At 37.6% G+C, this 20191-nt stretch overlaps 1 protein-coding gene across 2 annotated transcripts; it reads right to left on the reverse strand.

The window, feature by feature from the left end:
* Positions 1-23: 23 nt before the first annotated feature.
* LOC109095438 (proline-rich transmembrane protein 3-like) lies at positions 24-19027 on the reverse strand. Of its 2 annotated transcripts, XM_042762919.1 has the most exons (5): positions 18805-18954; positions 9101-9125; positions 5498-6315; positions 5022-5285; positions 24-3316 (listed from the first exon to the last, which is right to left on the reverse strand). In XM_042762919.1, exons 3-5 carry the CDS (start codon positions 6225-6227, stop codon positions 1377-1379), a joined length of 2934 nt encoding a protein of 977 aa, XP_042618853.1. In that variant the 5' UTR covers positions 6228-6315; positions 9101-9125; positions 18805-18954; the 3' UTR covers positions 24-1376. The 2 variants fall into 2 exon arrangements, with proteins under 2 accessions (XP_042618853.1, XP_042618852.1); XM_042762918.1 differs by lacking the exon at positions 9101-9125 and having other exon boundaries at positions 18805-19027.
* Between the last annotated feature and the right edge of the window lie 1164 nt (positions 19028-20191).

Here is a 20191-nt window from a genome sequence, read left to right on the forward strand (position 1 = left end):
AACTAAAAAAACTGACTGTAATCTCCATAGTATACAGCATCCTGTTTATTTGCAAATTTGAAAGTGATATCCGTTTCTTGGCATTTTAAAAATCGAAAGCGAGAGGAACAAAACTTTTCAACTAAACAACAAGAAAATGTACAAAGCACTTTCCTTTCATGTCACACTCTAATGGTGCACATCAACATTTTTCAGGATGTGTACCTGTTGATATGCCTTTGAGAACTCCAGTGTATTTTTAGTCCTTTTTCTGCCAGGATCAGTATATTTTTGCAGTAGGAAAGATTGTCATTCACAGTAAATGCATTAAATGTAATCAGAATACATCATTTACAAACAAAAATATAGTATATACATGATCTGTTTAAGTTATCCTCACAGCTTTCTATAATTTATTGCTCACATAAGAGTTCTTCTGTATCAAATAAAGTAGTGATGAGTTGAGCGTTCAACTATGTTGAAATTTTGACTAAAATGCTGAATATACCAACAAACAAAGGTCTGGTCTGCTGTGCTATTTTACTTAACAAAAATCCAGTTGTGAGAATAGTTTAGTATGTTTAGGTATGCTGCATTGCAGGAATATACTGGAAGTACAAAGCTTGTTCCACAAAGTCAAGTTCTGGCACATACAGTATCATTTCTGTTCTGGCACTATCCAGACACAGCTCTTCACAATGCATGCAAAGGTAGCACCTAGGAAGCTCTATGGGACAAGGCACTGCACCAGAATAAACATTAAAATACACACACTACTGCACACAAAACTTAAATAGTACATGTAACAACAGGAGACTAACTATTTTCCAAAGTATTTTACATGGAGCAACTACACCAACAGAAATTACATAAGTTCACAGCCATAGGTTAATTTGCCTAAAGCACTGGTCCCACCACTAAAAAGACAGGTTTACAGATCAAATAACACACATTTTGTACGAAAACATTAATAATAGCAAATACAAGCTTCAGATTTCTGTCTCTGGTATGCCTTGCCCCTTAGCAGGGACCCCCTGTTCTGCACATTTTGCATGTCTCCCTTATTTAACACACCTGATTCAGCTCATCAGCTCATTAGGTGAGAACTCCATGAACTGAACTGAGTGTGTCAGATAAAGAAGACATACAATGTGCAGAGCGGTGGGTCCCAGGACCAGGATTAAGAACCACTGCCCCATAGAGATCTATATGCATTACTGTAAACAAGACTTTTGAAGGAAAAAATGAGAATGAGCCACTTGCAACAATGTGTTCCTCTTCCCTTTAAGTGCCATTATACAACAATTAGACTGCAAGTCATGATTAAATGTATGATCTCTATTTTTTGGAGAATGTGAATGTGTTATAATCTGGAGTTGCTGTGAGTCATAACATGTTCAAAGGTCAATAATGTCACTGCTGACACTGGCTGAATCATCATTTCGAGTGACTTTCGAGTGATTTTGCCCCCCTCTGATATTTGATTGCGAACTTTCAAGGTCAGGGGATAGAAACAGACTTGTGTTTTCTGCGCTGGGCATGAGGTCACAGCTTGTGCTTGCGGAAGGGTGCAGTGAAACCGGGCAGGACAACGAGGAAGGCACTTGTGCCTCAGAGACCCAACGGAAGCCCTGATGAGTGGGTGTAGGGGGGGCTGTGACTTGTCGGCTAGGCACAGCGCTAGGAATGGAGCGATCCAGACCTGTGGAGGACTCTGTGAACAATGTGTGCTCATCACTGCTCAATGACAGTGTGATTTGGGGATCACTATTCTGTCGCATCCACAGGTGTGGAGATGGAGGAAGTGATGGTGGTCGCAATGGCTGAAACAAACTTTCACCCTTTAATAGATGCTCACGATGAAGTGCCTCATCAATACTGCGGCTGAGGTTAATTGGGGTTGGAGGGCGCAGGTCAAAATCACAGAGTGAGATGGCTGAACCCTTGTCCCTGTCCAAACTGCTACATAAAGAGCACTGAGGTGGCTGAGCAAGTGCCTGCAGCCTTAGCAATGAACCTGCAGAGCCCCCTGCAAAGCTTTGCAGATTGTGTAAATTATTGCTGTCTTTGAGTGGATCACGATTTCGTATGAGGCTCTTGCTAATGTCTGTCCCTGATAGCTCCTGTCCTGCCCAGTTATTAGGCAACTCTCCGGCCACGGCACCACTATTTGACCCTCCAATCCCATTGCTTTCAGATTTCCTTTGTTGCCTTACCTTGAGGCTCTGCACAATCTTCGCCCAGCATGTGTGTCTGCTAGCAGAATTTGATGATTGAGAGGGTGAGGGCAAGCTTTCTGTGGCAGCTCCTTCCTGTCTTGGTGCTCCACATATGTGGCCTCGGTTGGGTCTCCAGAAAACCCAGGAAGACATCAGAAGCAGGCAGAAAGCCCAGGCAAGCTCCAACAGTCGCACCCAGAACTGACAGAGCCACCATGCCCAACGGAAGCGCCTCCAGTCGCCTAGTAGTCCATACAGCCACAAGCAGGCATAAATGTGCAAAAGACAGCACAGTGCCCCAAGAAAAGCGCACACTGCCAGTACTCGTGCTAAAACCCGCACCTTTCCTTCGCCCTTTCCCTTATTTCCTCCCCGAGCTGCATGTGTGTGAGAGAAGCATGGCAGTGCCAAGAAAAGGTAGCCTAAACACAGTACCAGGCCTGCAGTCAGCGTGAGGCTCTGTAGGACAATGGGAACAACAGGAGAAAGTGCAGGGGAAAGTAAGTCTGCAGCAAGTAGGATAGTGCATTGGAAAACAGCTAACACTCCTAACAGAGGGGGGCGCTGAAGTGTTGGTGGAATGCATGTTACCCCTGTCTCTTTTAGTACCAGTATCACTAATCCAGCCTGTGCCAGGATTAACAGTGGTAACGGCTGCGTGTATAAAGCTATTACAACAGGAGGTGGCAGGAGGAGCCGAGTCCCATATGGGTCAAGCAATAAGTGGCCTGCTCTAACTACACCTACTACTAGCAAGAGGCTATTGGTAAGTACCAGTTCACCACGGTGAGGGCAGTACAAGCTGGGAGCTAATGCTAAACCAAGGGCTGAGCCAGCAGTTAGTAGAAGGAAAAGGGCAGCAGAACCAAATACATGCAGCTCCCATGCAAATGAAAGTGTGCGTTTTAAGTCCGCCCACACTAAAAAGCTCCCATTTGTTGCACCATATTTTTCATCATTGTTCTGATCTTGATGTTGGGGGTTTGACCTCAGAGATGGGACTATTCCCTGTGAGACTGACTGGTCCTTCTCTGTAAATCTTCCATCATTTTCTGAGAATTCAAATCGGCCATGTCCAGTCGGGAGAGGGGAGGCAGTCCTTAGAAATGTTGGTATACCTATGAAAGGCAAAAGAAGGAGAGGAAATATTTAACTGTAAACCAAGCACATAGGCTTTTGATAGCTCAAACAATAGTGCAGTGTGCTAGCAATGCCAAGGTCGTGGATTTGATTCCCAGGAAAAGCAAGAACTGCTAAAAATGCATACCAGTCTGCCAAATTAATAAATATTACCATAAGTACATACAAAAATATACAATAATTTTCAGACCATTTTGAATAAAACAATATAGAACATTACTGCAGTCCACCCCCGGCCCACTTGCATCATGGCTCATCTCAAATCTGTCAATGCATGTAGAATATGGTTTGTTGAAAAAAAAATTCATAAAACGGACCTATTGGCTTCCCACATTTCAACAGCAATGATCAAAAAACGTGGACAAACAACATGGAATGACGTATGCACTGTAGTACAGAGCCATCCTTGTATCAGTATCAGTGTATCAGCATCAGTGTACTGGATCTGTGAATTATGTCTTAAAGGAGCAGCAGTCTATTCCTGCTGTCTGTGTTTATAATGTTAAACAACAAAAGACAAGGAAATCACTCACTTCTCTTGACTGAATAGCTTTTGTGACTTCAACAGGGATTTGTCTTTAATTTTACAGTTAAATATACACTGTTATTTTATATTTGTTTACTTTTAGATTTCTGTGCCTGAAAATTACTGTTAAACACCTGAAACACACTTTATTTAATTTGTATCTTTGCTCTATTGTATTTATTTGTGCATTTAGTTTGATTATTTGTTATTTTCTTTATTTTTATTTGACCATAGTCCTTTTTTCCTCAGCACATACCTACTGTAAACGTGACCCTAAAACCGTGAACCAAACCATGAGCAATCTGAACCGTTACACCCCTACTTATTAGCATGCATATTACTAGCATATTTGGCTGTTTATTAGTACTTATAAAGCACATATTAATGCTTTATTTTACATGACCATATTTTAGATACCTAAAAATCCTACCCCATACCTAAACTTAACAACTACCGTACTAATGTCACATGGTTTTGGTTTTGGTTAATGGTTTATTTTTCATGTCTTGTGCTACCCTGTTTTGTGTCAATTACTTTTTTTTTAAGTGTATTTTCTGTAATGAACGTCCACTGAAGGCAAGTTGAATGAGAACCCATGTGCGGTTTACTGTAATAAATCCAAACATGAGCAGAAACAATGAACAAGACTTGGCTAGGCAAAAACATGAACAAACTCACCAAACAGTGGCCTACACAAACAAAGCTAGACAAAAGACAAAGGAAACATGAGGGCTATTTATACAAAGGTTAACAAGACTAACCTTTAATGAAGGGAGGAGTTAATGAATCACTATGACAACTAACAATGGTAACTATGGAAACTAATGGTGCTTTTCCACTGCATGGTACGGCTCGGCTCGGTTTGCATTTCCACTGCAGTTTAGTACCACTTTAGAGTGGGCAGGATTATAGACATGTTGTTATAGTTACGCTGCCTCTACTGCCGTGACATTATCATAAACGCATTCAATCCTCGCTGGCTGTGCTGATTTAATCTAGCTGGTCATAAATCAAAAGCATGTGACAACTAACTATTAATAAGCAGCAAATTAGGATTTTATTGAGGCAACGGTTGTAGTTAATTGTTAGATAATAGTGAGAATTGGTCCCCAAACTAAAGTGTGACCACTTTTTTTCTTATTTCAGAAAAATCATACCTTTAGTGTTCTTTATATCGGTCACTTTTCCTTTAGTTCCTGGCTCCTTTGAATGGTCATTGGGTGTTTTTGCTGATTTTGTTGACTGTGAAGTTCTTTTTGGTTGTGAATAGTTGGAAGTGATGATGTCCACTCCTGATGATGGTGCCTCTAGTTGTAGATTGGTTGTACTTGTGCTAAGAGAGGTGGTTTCAATATGTGATTGTAAAGTGGTAAACTGTCTTTTTGGCTGAATTTTAGCTGTAGTGGTTGTCCCCAACCTACCTGATAAACAAAGGAAAATTTGAGGAATTGTACAGTAACATCATAATCAAAGTTTATCATAGTAAAAACCATAGTAAAATAATATAGTGAACTATTTTGCTATGATTTTTGCTATGGAAACAAGTGATTGAGTAAAAGAGTATAATCTCAGCGATGCCATTTTTTATTTCAGTTATTAAGGTCACTGCAGCATTACTGCATCTGTACTTTACCTATTTCTAGTCGAGTCCTGTTGGCATCCAATTGGCTCATCCTTCTTGTAGTGTATACAGGGTTTTCATTAGGTGGTGAAGTTGTGTAAGGGCTGGTCTGGAGTGAAGAGTTGATTGATGGATTTATTTGTACTGTGGCCAAACTAGCCAGCACACTATGAGCAGTCTGAACTTGCAGTCTGTACTGGGTATACTTTTTATCAAGAGATGTTATAGCCTCTGTTGATGACCGAACAAAGCCAGTTTCTCTGGGTTTTAACATATCACCTGGCCCAACTGTTGACAAGTCTTTCTCTTCGAATTCTGTCTTATCAGCAGTCTCCTTTTCTTTTCCAACAGCATTTTGTGGTAGTATGATATTTTGGGTAGGACCTCTTTTGACTCTGTTTTTGAGTGATAATAAAAATGTACCTCTTGACCCAGATATGTTAGTATGTGACCTTTTTGCTGATAATGTGTCCTCAGTACTTCTGCTTTCAGTCCATTCATTTGAATCTCCACTTGATTTAATGACACTTTTCTGATAGAAGCCATGAAGAAACGGTCTCACAGTTTCTAACTTAGCATTGGCTTCCAATCTATGATCAGTTTTTCTGACAAGCACGTCAGTCTGAGAAAACAGGCTGTGATTTGAATGAGTGGTCAGTGGAGAAAGAGAGTTCCCATGGACATGATTTGTGATTGGCTTAATTAGAGGCATTAGAAGAAAGAGTTGCAGTAGAGGCAACATAGTGACAGTCTGCCCTAAAGTGAAACTGCCAATGGCTGTGGCTGCTGGTCGAAATCATATGCTCACCCGTTTCTTCTCATTTCTTCTCCTGCAGAGAGAAACAATTAAATTTAATTAAAATGAAATTTACAAACACTATTAAAACCAAACCATTCTTTGTTGATCAATAGATTATAAATGTCCATTAAATTTTACTTATTCAGTATAGGCATGTATATTTTGCACCTGGGCTTTTTAATTATTGGTACAGGATGGATGGATGGATTTTGCTTGTTGCATCGCATTTTATCAATTAGTTGTTGCAGCTTTAATTCTCTACACAGTATCCACTTTTTTCTCAAGATCAATCTAGTGTAAAACAAGGTGTCATTTTGAAAATATTTGGTGTCTACCAATGAAATTCATCTGTGCCTCTAAGTTACTAGAGACAGGTGAAGTAGATTTACTGCAAAGTAATCACAGGATTAGAAAGGTCTTGTGCACAGAAGGTCAGCCAGACATGTTAAATATTACTGTAGTAATACACTTGCCAGACATGTTAAATATTACTATAGTAATACACTTGTAAATTGCCTGATTTGCTTGCTTTTTATATGTAATCATATGTCATATGTGCTTTATTTTGTTCTGTTAAAGGGATACTCTTTCCCAAAATGAAAATTTTGTCATTAATCACTTACCATGTCGTTCCAAACCCGTAAAAGCTTCGTTTGTCTTCAGAACACAATTTAAGATATTTTGGATGAAAACAGGGAGGCTTGAGACTGTCCCACAGACTGGCAAATAAATAACAGTGTCAAGGTCCAGGAAAGTATGAAAAGCATCGTCAGAATAGTCCATCTGCCATCAGTGATTCAACCGTAACGTTATGAAACGACGAGAATACTTTTTGTACACGAAGAAAACAAAAATAACGACTTTATTCAACAATTCCTCTCCTCTGTGTCTCTCCAAATCAGTGTAGCTCCATTTTGAGAAATCTGACTAGTATGCAAGTGGCTTATGCTCTTCTGTGTCAGCCGCGCCACAAGGATACTTTTTTACGTGTATTTTGGTTTGAATGCAATAAGAGCAATGGCACAGCGTGGGTGACACAGAAGAGCGTACGCCATCTGCATACTGCTCAGAATTGCCAAAATGGCGCTACGCTGATTTGGAGAGACTCTGTTATTTATTTGGCAGTCTATTGGACAGTCTCAAGCCTCCCGATTTTCATCAAAAATATCTTAAATTGTGTTCTGAAGACGAACAAAGCTTTTACATGTTTGGAACGACATGGGGGTAAGTGATTAATGACAAAATTTTCATTTTGCGGTGGAGTAACCCTTTAAGGAATTACAGGATTTTAAAGTGCACTGGGTCACTCCTATATTTGTGTTTGTTTGTGTATTTGTACCATTTTGGACTTTCTTTTCAACTTCATTGGACTCTAAACATTACAGCTACTAAATAGCACCTTTTAAATATCTGCAACAGAATTATATGAACAAGCAAATACACATGAAGCAGCACTGCACAGACCGATCAGTGCATGACACCAGTGGTGATTGTTAAGAGGGGTATTTTAAGAGAAAATTACCCACAGGATGTTTTATAATTGATGAATTTTGCAACATTGTCATTTTTATTGAAATTAACTAAATAATCACTGAACTGACTTCAGCTGAATAATAACACTATTGTCTTCTGTAGTGCTGCTTTACAGCTGAAATTGAATGGTTATTATTTTTATTTTTTTTTAAGTAATGAATTCTGCAACATTAACACTGTTATATTACTGTGAAGCTGCTTTGACATCATCTGTATTGTATAAAGTGCAATATACTGTAAATAAATGTGAACACCACAACGAGAACAGGGAATGAAGAAGTTCCTATATAAATGTTTACTATTGGACATTGAGCCATCTTTATACTGTGCTTCTTGCACCAGGAAACAAATATATTCCACTTCATCTTGTACACAGTAATTTAAACTTTAGCACTCTAAATAGAATCATTGACTTTCTGCAGCAGACCTACACTGCCATTCAAAAGTAAGATTTAAAAAAAAAAAATTAAAGAAGTCTCTTATGCTACATGTATTTGATAAAAAATTACAATTACACTTTAAAATAATGGTTTTCTATTTTTATATACTTTCAAATATTTTATTTCTGTGATGCATAGCTGAATTTTCATCAGCCATTACTCCAGTCTTCAGTGTCACATGATCCTTAAGAAATCATTCAAATATGCTGATCAAATATACTGATTATAAATTATATATTTTACATTTTAAATAAAAATTCTTGTTTTCTGTACTTTTGATCAAATAAATCCAGCCATGATGAGCATTAGAAACTTCTTACTAATCTCAAACTTTTGAACAGCAGTGTACTTGTAGCAACTTGTCCACAGATTCCAGGTTGCTGGGTCTAGATGTATTATCAGGTTACCCCACTTGTGACAGGAGGTCTCTGTGTCAGGAGGCACTATGGCTTCCTCCACAAGAGCTTAAATATTTAAATCGAACCTAAAGGCACTATTCAGGATCTATTCAGGTTTAATCACTGATTTTGTACAGTAATATTTGATTATTTACTTCAGTAGGTGGTGACAAATGACCATTTTTATGTGTTATGAGTAACCACATTGATTTGTTCCAAAATGCAACAAGCCTGTTATACTTGATTAAAATTTGTGTACAAATCTATAAGTAATGTCCTCATTAAGTTGTAACACCTGATTTATTTAATTCATGATGGAAATAGTTAATCAAACACAACTTCATGCTCCTTCACTGGCTCATGCTCATGGTCTTCTTTACATGCAGGAAAAGACACCAAACAAGTCACAAGCTTCAAAATATAGCTTCAAAGGGGAGGGACTTACCGTAAGTGAATGAGCAATATGAGTCCTGTTATGACAGTGAACAAAAGCGTTCACTCAAAAAATTAGTTAAAAAAAATATGATTCCTGTTTGAACAACATATCACTAAACAAATGCATCTCACATTTGGCAAACTCATCCAGAAGTACCAAATCAACGTTTAAGTTGAATTTTTGGACCAAGGTCCTCCTTCAAGAGACAGCAAGGCAAACTGGTTTACCATCATTTATCATTATGTTGGCTTGAGAAAGTCAACATATTGATAAACAGTTTAAACTTCTTTTTCTTCTTCTTCTTTTTCTGAGTCCAAATTTTCTGACTCTTAACTCCTCCTAGCGCTTTAATGTTACAAGCCCCAAACTCGGCAGAGACCTGGGCCCTGATGTGTAGTTTGTTGCTATATCTTGATCAGACTTATAGTTTTTTTTTTTCTTTAGAGGTGGGACCAAGTCATTGTTTTGCAAGTCACAAGTAAGTCTCGAGACTTTGGATTCAAGTCCCAAGTCAAGTCCCGAGTCAAGACAGGCAAGTCCAAGTCGAGCTGCAAGTCCTCAACTTTAAGATTCAAGTCTTAAACAAGTCATTAGTGCTCTTTGCCTAAATTAGTGTCTCAGTATTAATTCCCATATATCAAATTCATAGTAATTTATATCAGGAAGGCAGGTAGAATGTTTGACATTACGCTTTGGTTTGAAAGCCAACAGTGCATCGGTGCCGCGTAGAGCGTACGCCATCTGTGTACTGTTCAGAATTGTCAAAATAGCGCTACCTGATTTGGAGAGACACAGAGGAGAGGAATTGATGAATAAAGTTGTTATTTTCACTTCATAATGTTACAGTTGAATCACTGATAGCAAATGGACTGTTCTGACGATGCTTTTCATACTTTCCTGGACCTTGACACTGTTATTTATTTGACAGTCTATTGGACAGTCTCAAGCCTCCCTGTTTTCATCCAAACTAAATTGTGTTCAGAAGACAAACAAAGCTTTTACAGGTTTGTAACGACATGGGGGTAAGTGATTAATGACAAAATTTTCATTTTGGGATGGAGTAACCCTTTAAGTTTATAATATGCATAGTTGATTGCTAAATTTAGGGGCTATGTGCGCTAGGTCTACAGACTGATTTACAACACGTGAATTCATTCATTTATCCCGAAAGAAATGGAAGTGACATGAGTGCCTGGTGAAGAGTGAGAAAAATTGAAGAGCCTATATTTTATAGTTATATATACAATACTCATTTTGTGAAAAAAACACTTCTTCAAATTATATTTTAAATGATCATTAGGCCTATTGCAGCTTGCCCACTTAAGACATTAGGCCTAATGTGCATTTTTCTTCTTCAAATTATAGCTAAATGGTTTGCAATGATTATTTTTAAATCTAGATTAAATCAAGGTTTATCTAATAATTTAGTTGCACCAAACTTTAAACCATTAAAAATAGGCAGTTTTACATTTTAACCCATCATTTTGATCCTGGATTTAAGCCTATATTTAAGATTAACTTTAATCCTGTTGGACCATAACTTTATACTTAGATTTAAATCTCGATTATGGATTAACTTTAAACTTAATGGTGGTTTGAATAAAATAAAATGCACATGCAATTAAAATATGTAACTGATCGAACAAAAAGTGAGGAATATTTAATAGCAGCGGTCACGGTGATGATGAGCCAAGCACCAGTGATCGCGGCCTCTCGCTTCTCATGTCCACTCCATGTGTCTGCTGGGCGGCGATCAAACAGACAGGGCAGTGCTTTGCATGAGCGGAGATGGCTACTAGACGAATCATGTAAAAAATTATATATTTTTTTCTTATCTTGGTTCTTTTGTCGTAAGTTATGCTATTGCTCCATTCATTTATACCAGCCTATATATCCAGCACTCCCTGAACGCAGTCTCTGACTTATTGCCAGTCAAGCACGCTGCAGGGATGCGTCTATAACGACTTTGATCTGATCATAAAGTCTTTCCTGGTCACAGGGCTCAAGTCCAAGTCAAGTCTCAAGTCGTTGCTGTCAAAGTCGAGTCTAAGTCTTCTTTAATTATGTCGAGTTGCAAGTCATCAAATTTGGAACTCGAGTCCACATCCCTGGTTTTCGTATAAATAATTATCAAAAATCAAAAACTTCCCATAGACTTACATTGTCTGAGCAAAAATGCCCCCTCTAGAAGACAACTGCAATCCACTAGACACTACAGCATAAGAAATATTTCAACTTCCTCACTTACTTTCATTTTCAATTGGTAAAATTTACAAATAAATACCAGTGTTTTCCTTGTATGGCTGAGCTAAATCGACATATCTGATCATTACTAATTCAGGTCTCCACAATAATGACTGTCTGATGTCCAGAGGCCAGTGTGAAAAATGCTCGAGACAGATAACTAATCTGTGACTCCTCCGTTCTGCCACTGCTGCGCCCTCATGAAAGATTATGCTTTGCATATTTTAAAGCCTTGCCAGTTAAAATAGTCAAGCAATTTTACAATACTCAAGCAAAAGAACACATAAAGGACCTAAATTCAGTGCTTATGGGCTGTTTTCTGTGACACAGAGAGATAACAACGTGACAACCATTACCATGAAACATTTGCATATGTTTTTAAGTTTTGCCGATTACAGACAATCAGGCTACATACAAGATTATTTCAAAATACATGATAGCTTGGTGAATATATCAACGAAAACTAAATATATAATACGAAAGTCATTTATGTCTCAAGTGAACACAAACATTTAGAAATAAATCGGATGTGGATAATTATATTAGGTTCATGCATTAAAGCGACAGCATTTACCAGCTGATGTCTCTTAAATGTTAACCCATCAAAAAATAGAAATTCGCTCATTGCTCATAACTGAACAACTTTTATATACAGTGGTGGCCAAAATTATTAGAACACTAGTATTTTCACCAGCTAAAAATGGTTTTAAGTCAGTTATTTGCACGGACACTATTGGAAGAGAGCTGAAATGGATGATGACATCACTGAATCATCAATGAACTGACTTTAGCTGGAAAAATGACTCAGTTATTGTCTTCTTGCATTAATGACAAACAGTTTTTCCTATTTGACTCTGTAAAGCTGCTTTGACACAACCAGTATTGTATAAAGAGCTATACAAATAAAGGTCACATGACTTTACTAATTCTATCTTTTGCTGTAGTGTGTCAGTACAAAATATCAGTTTACATTTCCAAATATTCATTTTGTCATTAACTGTAATAATCCAGTGAGATTTTTGTTTGCACAAGGAGTCTGACAACAGCCAGTACTCCACACAGAGATCTGATCTCACCATCATCCAGTATGTCTGGAATGACATGAAGAAACAGAAAAAACTCTAGCATTGCCCAGAAGAACTGTGACAATGTGTCCAAAATGCTTCAAGAAACCTACCTGCAAAGATACAGCACTGTTAAAAGTTTTAGGCACTTGTGGAAAATGCTGTAAAATAAGGATGCTGTCAAAAATAATGTCATAAATAGATTTTCTTTATCAATTAACTTCTATTAACTACATTAAATCAACATTTGGTTCGACCATCCTTTGTGTTTAAAGCAGCTTCTGCCCTAGGTATGCATAGTTTTTCAGGTAGCTTTGCAGGTAAGTTTCTTGAAGCATCTTGGAGACGTTGCCACAGTCTCAGCTTTCAAATTCTGTCAGTTTTAATTTGAAATACAAACGATAAATGTGATTTTATGCTCTTTAATGTGGCGTGACAGATTGCTTTGCCTAATGTCAAGCAGCACGTGAATCAATAATTTTTTTTCTTTACTACTAGTAAGCACGAAAGAAACATTAATGAACATCAGAAGGCATGCTGAAAGAAACAGTACAGTAAACGTTTTTATCACAGTTTTTAATGTTAAATACGTGTGAAGAATGAAAGGTTGGATGCCACAGTCATTTTTTGCGGAGTGGGATTTTCACATTATTTAACTTTATTCATGTGATATAGGCTACCACGTAATATTCTTAAATATCACAATGATTAATCTTGTATTGCTATGACTTTATCCTTGATATCTTGGCTTTATTCTCAAAATACTACAACCTACAGTATTCTCAAAATATTGCTACTTTAATCTCATATTGTTATGACTTAATTCTCAAAGTATTACAACTTCAATCTCATATTGCTACAACTAATTTCTCATAATTTTGATTTTATTTTGAAAATATTATGACTTTAATCTCAGAATCTTACATTTACTTTTTATTATATGTGCCACTAAAATGCTGTCATACCATAAATTAAAAAAAAAAAAATTTGTGTGTATGTTTTAGGTGCTATAAATGCATTCAATTGTTTGATTAAGCATTTATGCAGAAATTCAAAAATCCATGAATGCTAGACACAAAATATATGCACTAATACCTAAGTTTAGGCATGACATCTTGGTGAGTTGTTCAAATTTTTGCCACTCATGCAAATGGCTTCATCAGTTATTATTGGATTCTGAAAAATTGTTGAAAAATTGTGAACTGGAATGAGATTGTTAGCGTACTGTTTTCAAAGGTTTACTCAGATAGTCTAAAATGTATTTATTTTGTTAAAAAGGGCATATATATTATTTTATTTCATTTTATCAAGCTGAATACCAATGGAAGTACTTAAAAGGGTCTAATTTTGTCATTTTCAAGTCTGTCATTTTTAAGAACTGTTATAACATGTTTTATAATCGAGCATAACAGACCAAGAAAGATGAAGAGATAAGGAGGGGGAAAAGGTTTTACAAGGAAAGTATGTTTACCCGCCTATGCTGTTCCTGGAACAATGAGATCGGATCTTTTCATTCAGGCAGTTTCTGTTTGTGCAACATGTGTCAGCACATTTTAACATGCACAGTTGCTGTGTTATTAGGAAATGAATTTTTCCTTGGAAAAAGTGTGTGTGCGTGTGTGTGTGTGTGTTTGTGTATGTGTGTTTGTGTGTGTGTGTGTGTGTGTGTGTGTGTGTGTGTGTGTGCGTGCATGTGTGTGTGTCTGTGAGAGAGAGAGAGAGAGAGAGAGAGAGAGAGTTAAAACAGGATTTTTCTTTTACCATTTACAAATTGCTTCTGTTCCCTTGTTGATCATTTTACACAGAAATTTCAATAAAACTATTTCCCACTCAGGAGAGATGTGTTATTACTTGGACAGTTAATGGTTTTTTTCTCACACGGCAAAACCAGCTGAAACATTTATGCAAAACACCAAAAAAACTTGTATATCCACCTCGTAGATAGGCTTTTTACACAAGGTGGATATACAAGCTTTTTGGTGTTACAGAGAAACAATAAACCTACACACAACCACAGGAAAAATTTAAATATTCTGTCACCATGGACCAGCTTGGGATGCTGGTGCTGTTATGTTGGTCCACAGCATGGGACGCTGGCATACTAGATGACCAGCATATGCCGTCCTTTGGATTCTGGTATAATCCCAGCAAGACCACAGCAAACAGTGTGTGTACAAAAGTTGTTGAAGTCTGTTTGAAGTCACCTTTATGATGATTACTGTGATGGGCACTTAGCCCTTGATTAAATCAGCAACTATTGAAAGTGCATGTTGTCATTACGGTCTACAACATGATGCTCCTGGCTGCAATGATACTATTTTCACTATGTGCTTTATTCTTCTTAGTTTACAACAAGGGTGTCAATCTCAATTACTGGAGGGTCGGAGCCCTGCAGACTTTTGTTCCAACCCGGCTCCAACCCTCATACCATGTAGTTTTCAAATAAGCCTGAAGGACTTGATTAGTTGAATCAGGTGTGTTTAATTAGGGTTGAATCTAAACTCTGCAGCTGGATTTTGACATGTCAAACATGTTTGAAACATGTTAATTGTTGAAGAGATGTATTGAAATCATTGTCTTACTAATAACATTACTTTTGTTCTGCCTAGGAAAAATATATAAACATTATGTCATTAACTTAATTATAAATGTGAAAAAAACATTGTAAGATTAATTAATTAATCAGCTTCCCTTACTTCCTTAGGAAACAAAGGGAAGGTCACCTGTCTCCCCACATCCTGCTGAACTTCTACAGCTGTACTATTGAAAGTATTCTTACAAACTGCATCACAGTGTGGTATGGCAACTGCGTTGTCTCAGACCAGAAGGCCCTCCAGCGGGTGGTGAAAATTGCCTAAACTATATCACCGGTGTTGGGCTACCCTCTATCAAAGACATTCACCACAAACGCTGCCTAAAGCCCAAGACACACTGCACGATTTTCGGTTGTCCCAGGTGAAAGATGGGCATCGTGGCTCCTAATCGGTGGTCCTATGTCGTACAGTGAGAGAGGTTCAAAGATGGCCACTGTCACAGTCTTGCGACCAAAAATAGCCTACGATAATTTTCTGGCAGTGTCAGAAATTCAGCATGTTCATTGCACAGTGTGTTTGCAGTTACGACCCACGTTTACTGACCAACCAGTAAAAATGCAACATGAAATCAACGCGACATGGCGCTAAAACATAAAACTGCTTACCTCAAGCTCTTATTTCTTCCACATTTGCCGCTCCCACTTTTTTCAGCACACATAAAAACTACAACTGTCAAAGAGTGATTCATTATGCTCTTTTTGTTTACCACTAGCACATGCTAATGACGTTTTATTCTTCTATAGAAACGTGCGTCGCAGCCTACGAGTCAAAAGGTGTGATCATCGTACAGTCTACATGCATGTCGTACCCAAGTTTATTAGATCCATACAGTGTTAGACAGTGTGACCAGAAATGATCTTATAGGATTGCTAAAATTGTGCAGTATGTAGAAGGCTTAAGGAGAGTGTCACCCCAGTCACCCAAATCACAGACTGTTCACTACTCTTTGAAAATGATGGCGTGGCTGCCCACATTCGCTCTGTGTATCATTGACCACTGTGTGAACAATAACATCATGCTCGATTGTTGTACCTGCATGAATGGTCATGTGACATGCATTTGTGTAGTGTGGACAGAGAACGTTTCTGAAATGCAGTGAAAATGCAAGTGTAGACGAGGATTGTTTTCATTTTAAAACACCTTTTTAAAACAAAAATGCACTAGTGTAAACAGGTCCTCAGACATTGAACACTACATCCTAGATGGACAGCCAAAAAAAGGCTCTGTACAATATCCTACCTTCTATGCACAATTACAATGTTTCTTATTATGCCTCCTTATATTTTGCACATTCCTTTGCACATTCCTAATGCCATTTGTACTCTTATGGTGACTGGCCATACAGAAATATACACTACTGATATACCTCACTCTTTATAATGCACCTTCTGTGTTATACTTGTTCATTTGCACTTTATGTTATATTTACCATTATTTGCATTGAGCTGGTCTCTGTTTCTCTACCTCATTACTTGCACTCTTTACAATAATGTATACAGTATATACATATATACAGTGTTAGGAAGGTTACTTTGGAAGTGTAATAGGTTACAAATTACAAGTCACCAAATCCCCAAAAAGGTGTTTCATTCCGCAGGATTGCATCAAGAATGTTTCCAGTTGAAAGAGAGTCTATTAGTGCAGCTGGCCTCCCTCTTTCCCTCTCATGCACACTCAGATTCCATACAGTCAGACATTTCCGTACATTTCCGTGAATGTTTCCAGGCACAGACAGAGGCCCATTTGTATGCAGTAAGATCAGAGCTGTGTCCCGTTTAACCATTTAACTGTGTATATGTGCATGACTGAAGTCAGAAATAACTAAAAGTATTACAGCATTCCCATCAGTTTAGAGACATGTATATGGATTGAATTACTTGTTTCAATTTTCTACATACAGCAGCAGTTTTACATAAACAATTCAAACTCCAAGGAATGTCTCATTCATAATTGCTGACCAGCCATAAGATATTTTATGCAATGCAGATTAAATTAAACTGCACACATGCACACATTTGCTACACCTGACTGAACACATACTTCTACTGTTTTCATTTTCTCTAATTGTATTGGATATGGCTAAGCAGGATGAAGTAGAAATGTGTAAACCAGTAGATATGTTGTTTCTACAGCAGTACATATATTAGCACAGAAACATGTAACATACAAAGTGTCTCTAATAAGCCAAGATTATTAAGGGATGAGCAATGTTGCAGCTTGCGGCTTAAATTAAATTTGTGGTCACAGCTTAGTGTATGGCTTTAAACGTGACTCATACAATCAGAATTTGACTCACTTGATCCACCAAAACAAAACTATTCTCTCACAAGGTTAGCTAGCCTGTGACGTCATTTAGTCTATGCAGGCTCATATGACATTTGGTCAGTGGATCCTACACTGTCTCTCACATTATTACTTCTTCTCTGGTCAAACATCTGGTTAAATTCATTCTTACTATCTTCTTCATAAAAACAAATGCGAGAAAAAGCCTAAATTAAATCTATTCATTATATAAAGGCATTGTGTCTTTTCGGAAGACTTGAATTAAACTGCTTGAATCACATGGAGAGTTGGGTGAATAGAATTTCAATAGCAGAACAAATCTCTTCAGATTTCATTAAAACTATCTTTATTTGTGTTCCTTTGATGAGCAAAAGTCTTACAGTTTTGTAATGACATAAGGGTGAGTAATTTATGACAGAATTTTCATTTTGGGGGAAATTAATCCTTTAAACTGTGTGCCTAAGTGATTGAATGAGAATGTTTTCATTTGTTTGTCTCATTTCATAACAAACTCTTTATTATTATTATTATTATTATATTATTATTTTCAACATGATGCCAGTTTAATAATAATAGTTCAAACGTATACTAGTTCTAATACTAGTTTTATATATAGATAAAAGACTTTAAGCAAGCATGAGCCATTACCATGCTGAAGCAGACTGTTGCAACCGTGACTGCACTAGTTCATTTTTTTTTTCTGCCTTCTGCGTACGACTCTGGTCACTTACTGGCCATCTTGAGCGTCACGTCAGACATTGCATGGAGGAGAGCGTGGATACGGTGCGATGAAGTTCGCCAATCACAGCACTGGCCATTTACTTGGGCATTTTTGAAAGAGGTAACGCCCCTTGAGTGCAAAACTTACAAGCTAACCTCCAGAAACATAATATAAAGAACTGAAAATGCATTTCATGACCCCTTTAAAATTTAGAAAATATAAATATAATTCTAATTATTTTGACATATTCAAATATAAAAAATTAAAAAAATGAAACTATTTAACCTATTCACATACTTCAACGTGATCTTACCGTTCAAATGACTTTCATTTGTCTAACCTAAAAACGGATAAATTAGATGCACCACATAAAGCACATATCAGGTTACCAGACAAAATATTATAGTGTAGACCCGTGAAGTAGCCTATTCGTGAGTGCTTTAAGGCAGATGATAGGCATCTATAGAACGGAGTATGACTCTTTATTATGGAAAAATCCCTCTGCTGTCCAGAAATGCGCTATAGACGTGCTGCAGTGGCTTCCCATTTTTTCTGTATGTGTAGATAAGTCCTTTAGCGCAACGCTTTCCTCAACGCAACGACACATTTAAATAAACAGCAACATATATGTCTAATCAAGCATTTTCATCTGAACATTTACGCTTCATGAGAGACGTCAAGTCGAAAGAGTTCACTGCGCAGCTGTCATGGTCATGAACCATCTTATTACACTCGCGCGCGTATACACACACGTATTTTCATTAATATTTAACAATGTGCTCTCAGGAGCAAATAAAACATTTTTACCTGTGAGATTGTCGTTTGTTGCAGTTCAGTCGTTGGCGTCGTTCATTCATTTGTAATTTGTATTCCCTTCAGAAATTCTGCCCGTGGATACATTGCGACACGGAATACAGCGCCTAAAAAAATGCTCGTTCGTTCTTGAGTGAGTGAGAGAGAGAGAGAGCGAGAGAGAGAGAGAGAGAGAGAGAGAGAGAGCGAGCGAGCGAGCGAGAGAGAGAGAGAGAGAGAGAGAGAGAGAGAGAGAGAGAGAGAGACCTTGCGGCACATACCTATTCCATACTTATAGCCTACCTAAGTAGCAAACCAAAAATGTGTAAATGTTATGTACTAATGAGGTCAGGCTAAATCATCAGTTGCAAAGGCAGCTACTTTTTTTTTGAAGAAGAAGAATAAGAAATTAGTACCTTCTGGATTTTTATTTGCAATCGAAATTATTCAACCTGCTTGACCTGCAAGACATTCTGTAGCTGTAAACAGGGGCGGCGTTAGGGGTGGGCTAAGGGGGCTGGAGCCCCGAATGTTTTCAGCAAAGCCCCGAATGTTTTTATTACCACCATGCCATCAATGAATTTTCATGCCCAATAAAGTAATTTATATTAGAATTTAAATAAATAAATAAATAAATATCTCTCGACTCTCACGTCTACAGTGTCTGTCAATTTACGCGTTGTCATTCACACCCGACAAAAACCGCCCACTAAGTCTAGTGCTTCTGACTGACATGTAAACTGGCCAACCATCGATGAGCGTCTGTACGATCCAGCCAATGATATGAGATCTTTTGGAGCCAGGCGTGTAGTATTTTACTAGATCAATTTATTTGAAAGTTAAAATGGATATTTCAAAATTCTTCAAAAAAAAAAAAAAAATAAAGGAAGTAAAACACCCCCAACCAGCACTTGAACGCCAAGATACAACAGCTTCAGGTATCTGTAACTTTTAATCATAGTATTATATTTCTTTTTCGGTTTTACATTGTGTCTGATTTAACGTTACATGTTGAACATCTAACAGTTAACGGTTGCGCAGCACAGTCTATAGGACACACACACAGAGCGGTTATAATGTTTGGTTAGCAAGGTCTGTGGCAGACTTTTCGTGTCAGGGCAACAATTCAATAAACAAGATAATAAAAAAAGACATATATCGCAAAGGAAATGGTTCCAAACAAAGCATGTTGTTGTGCTCTGCAGCAACACACAGCGGTGTTTACTGAATAAATTTGCGTGAGTAAATGATTCACTGACCCATTCATAAAAACAGTTGCTTACTTTTTTTTCTGAATGAATCATCTGTTTCGAACGAATCCATTGATTAAATGACTGACCGACGCACACATTAAGGCAGTGGCTTAATGAAATCAAGACGATGCACTCTTAAACTACCACCA

Source organism: Cyprinus carpio, chromosome A8 (assembly GCF_018340385.1).
Source record: "Cyprinus carpio isolate SPL01 chromosome A8, ASM1834038v1, whole genome shotgun sequence".
In the NCBI taxonomy this organism is placed as follows: domain Eukaryota; kingdom Metazoa; phylum Chordata; class Actinopteri; order Cypriniformes; family Cyprinidae; genus Cyprinus; species Cyprinus carpio.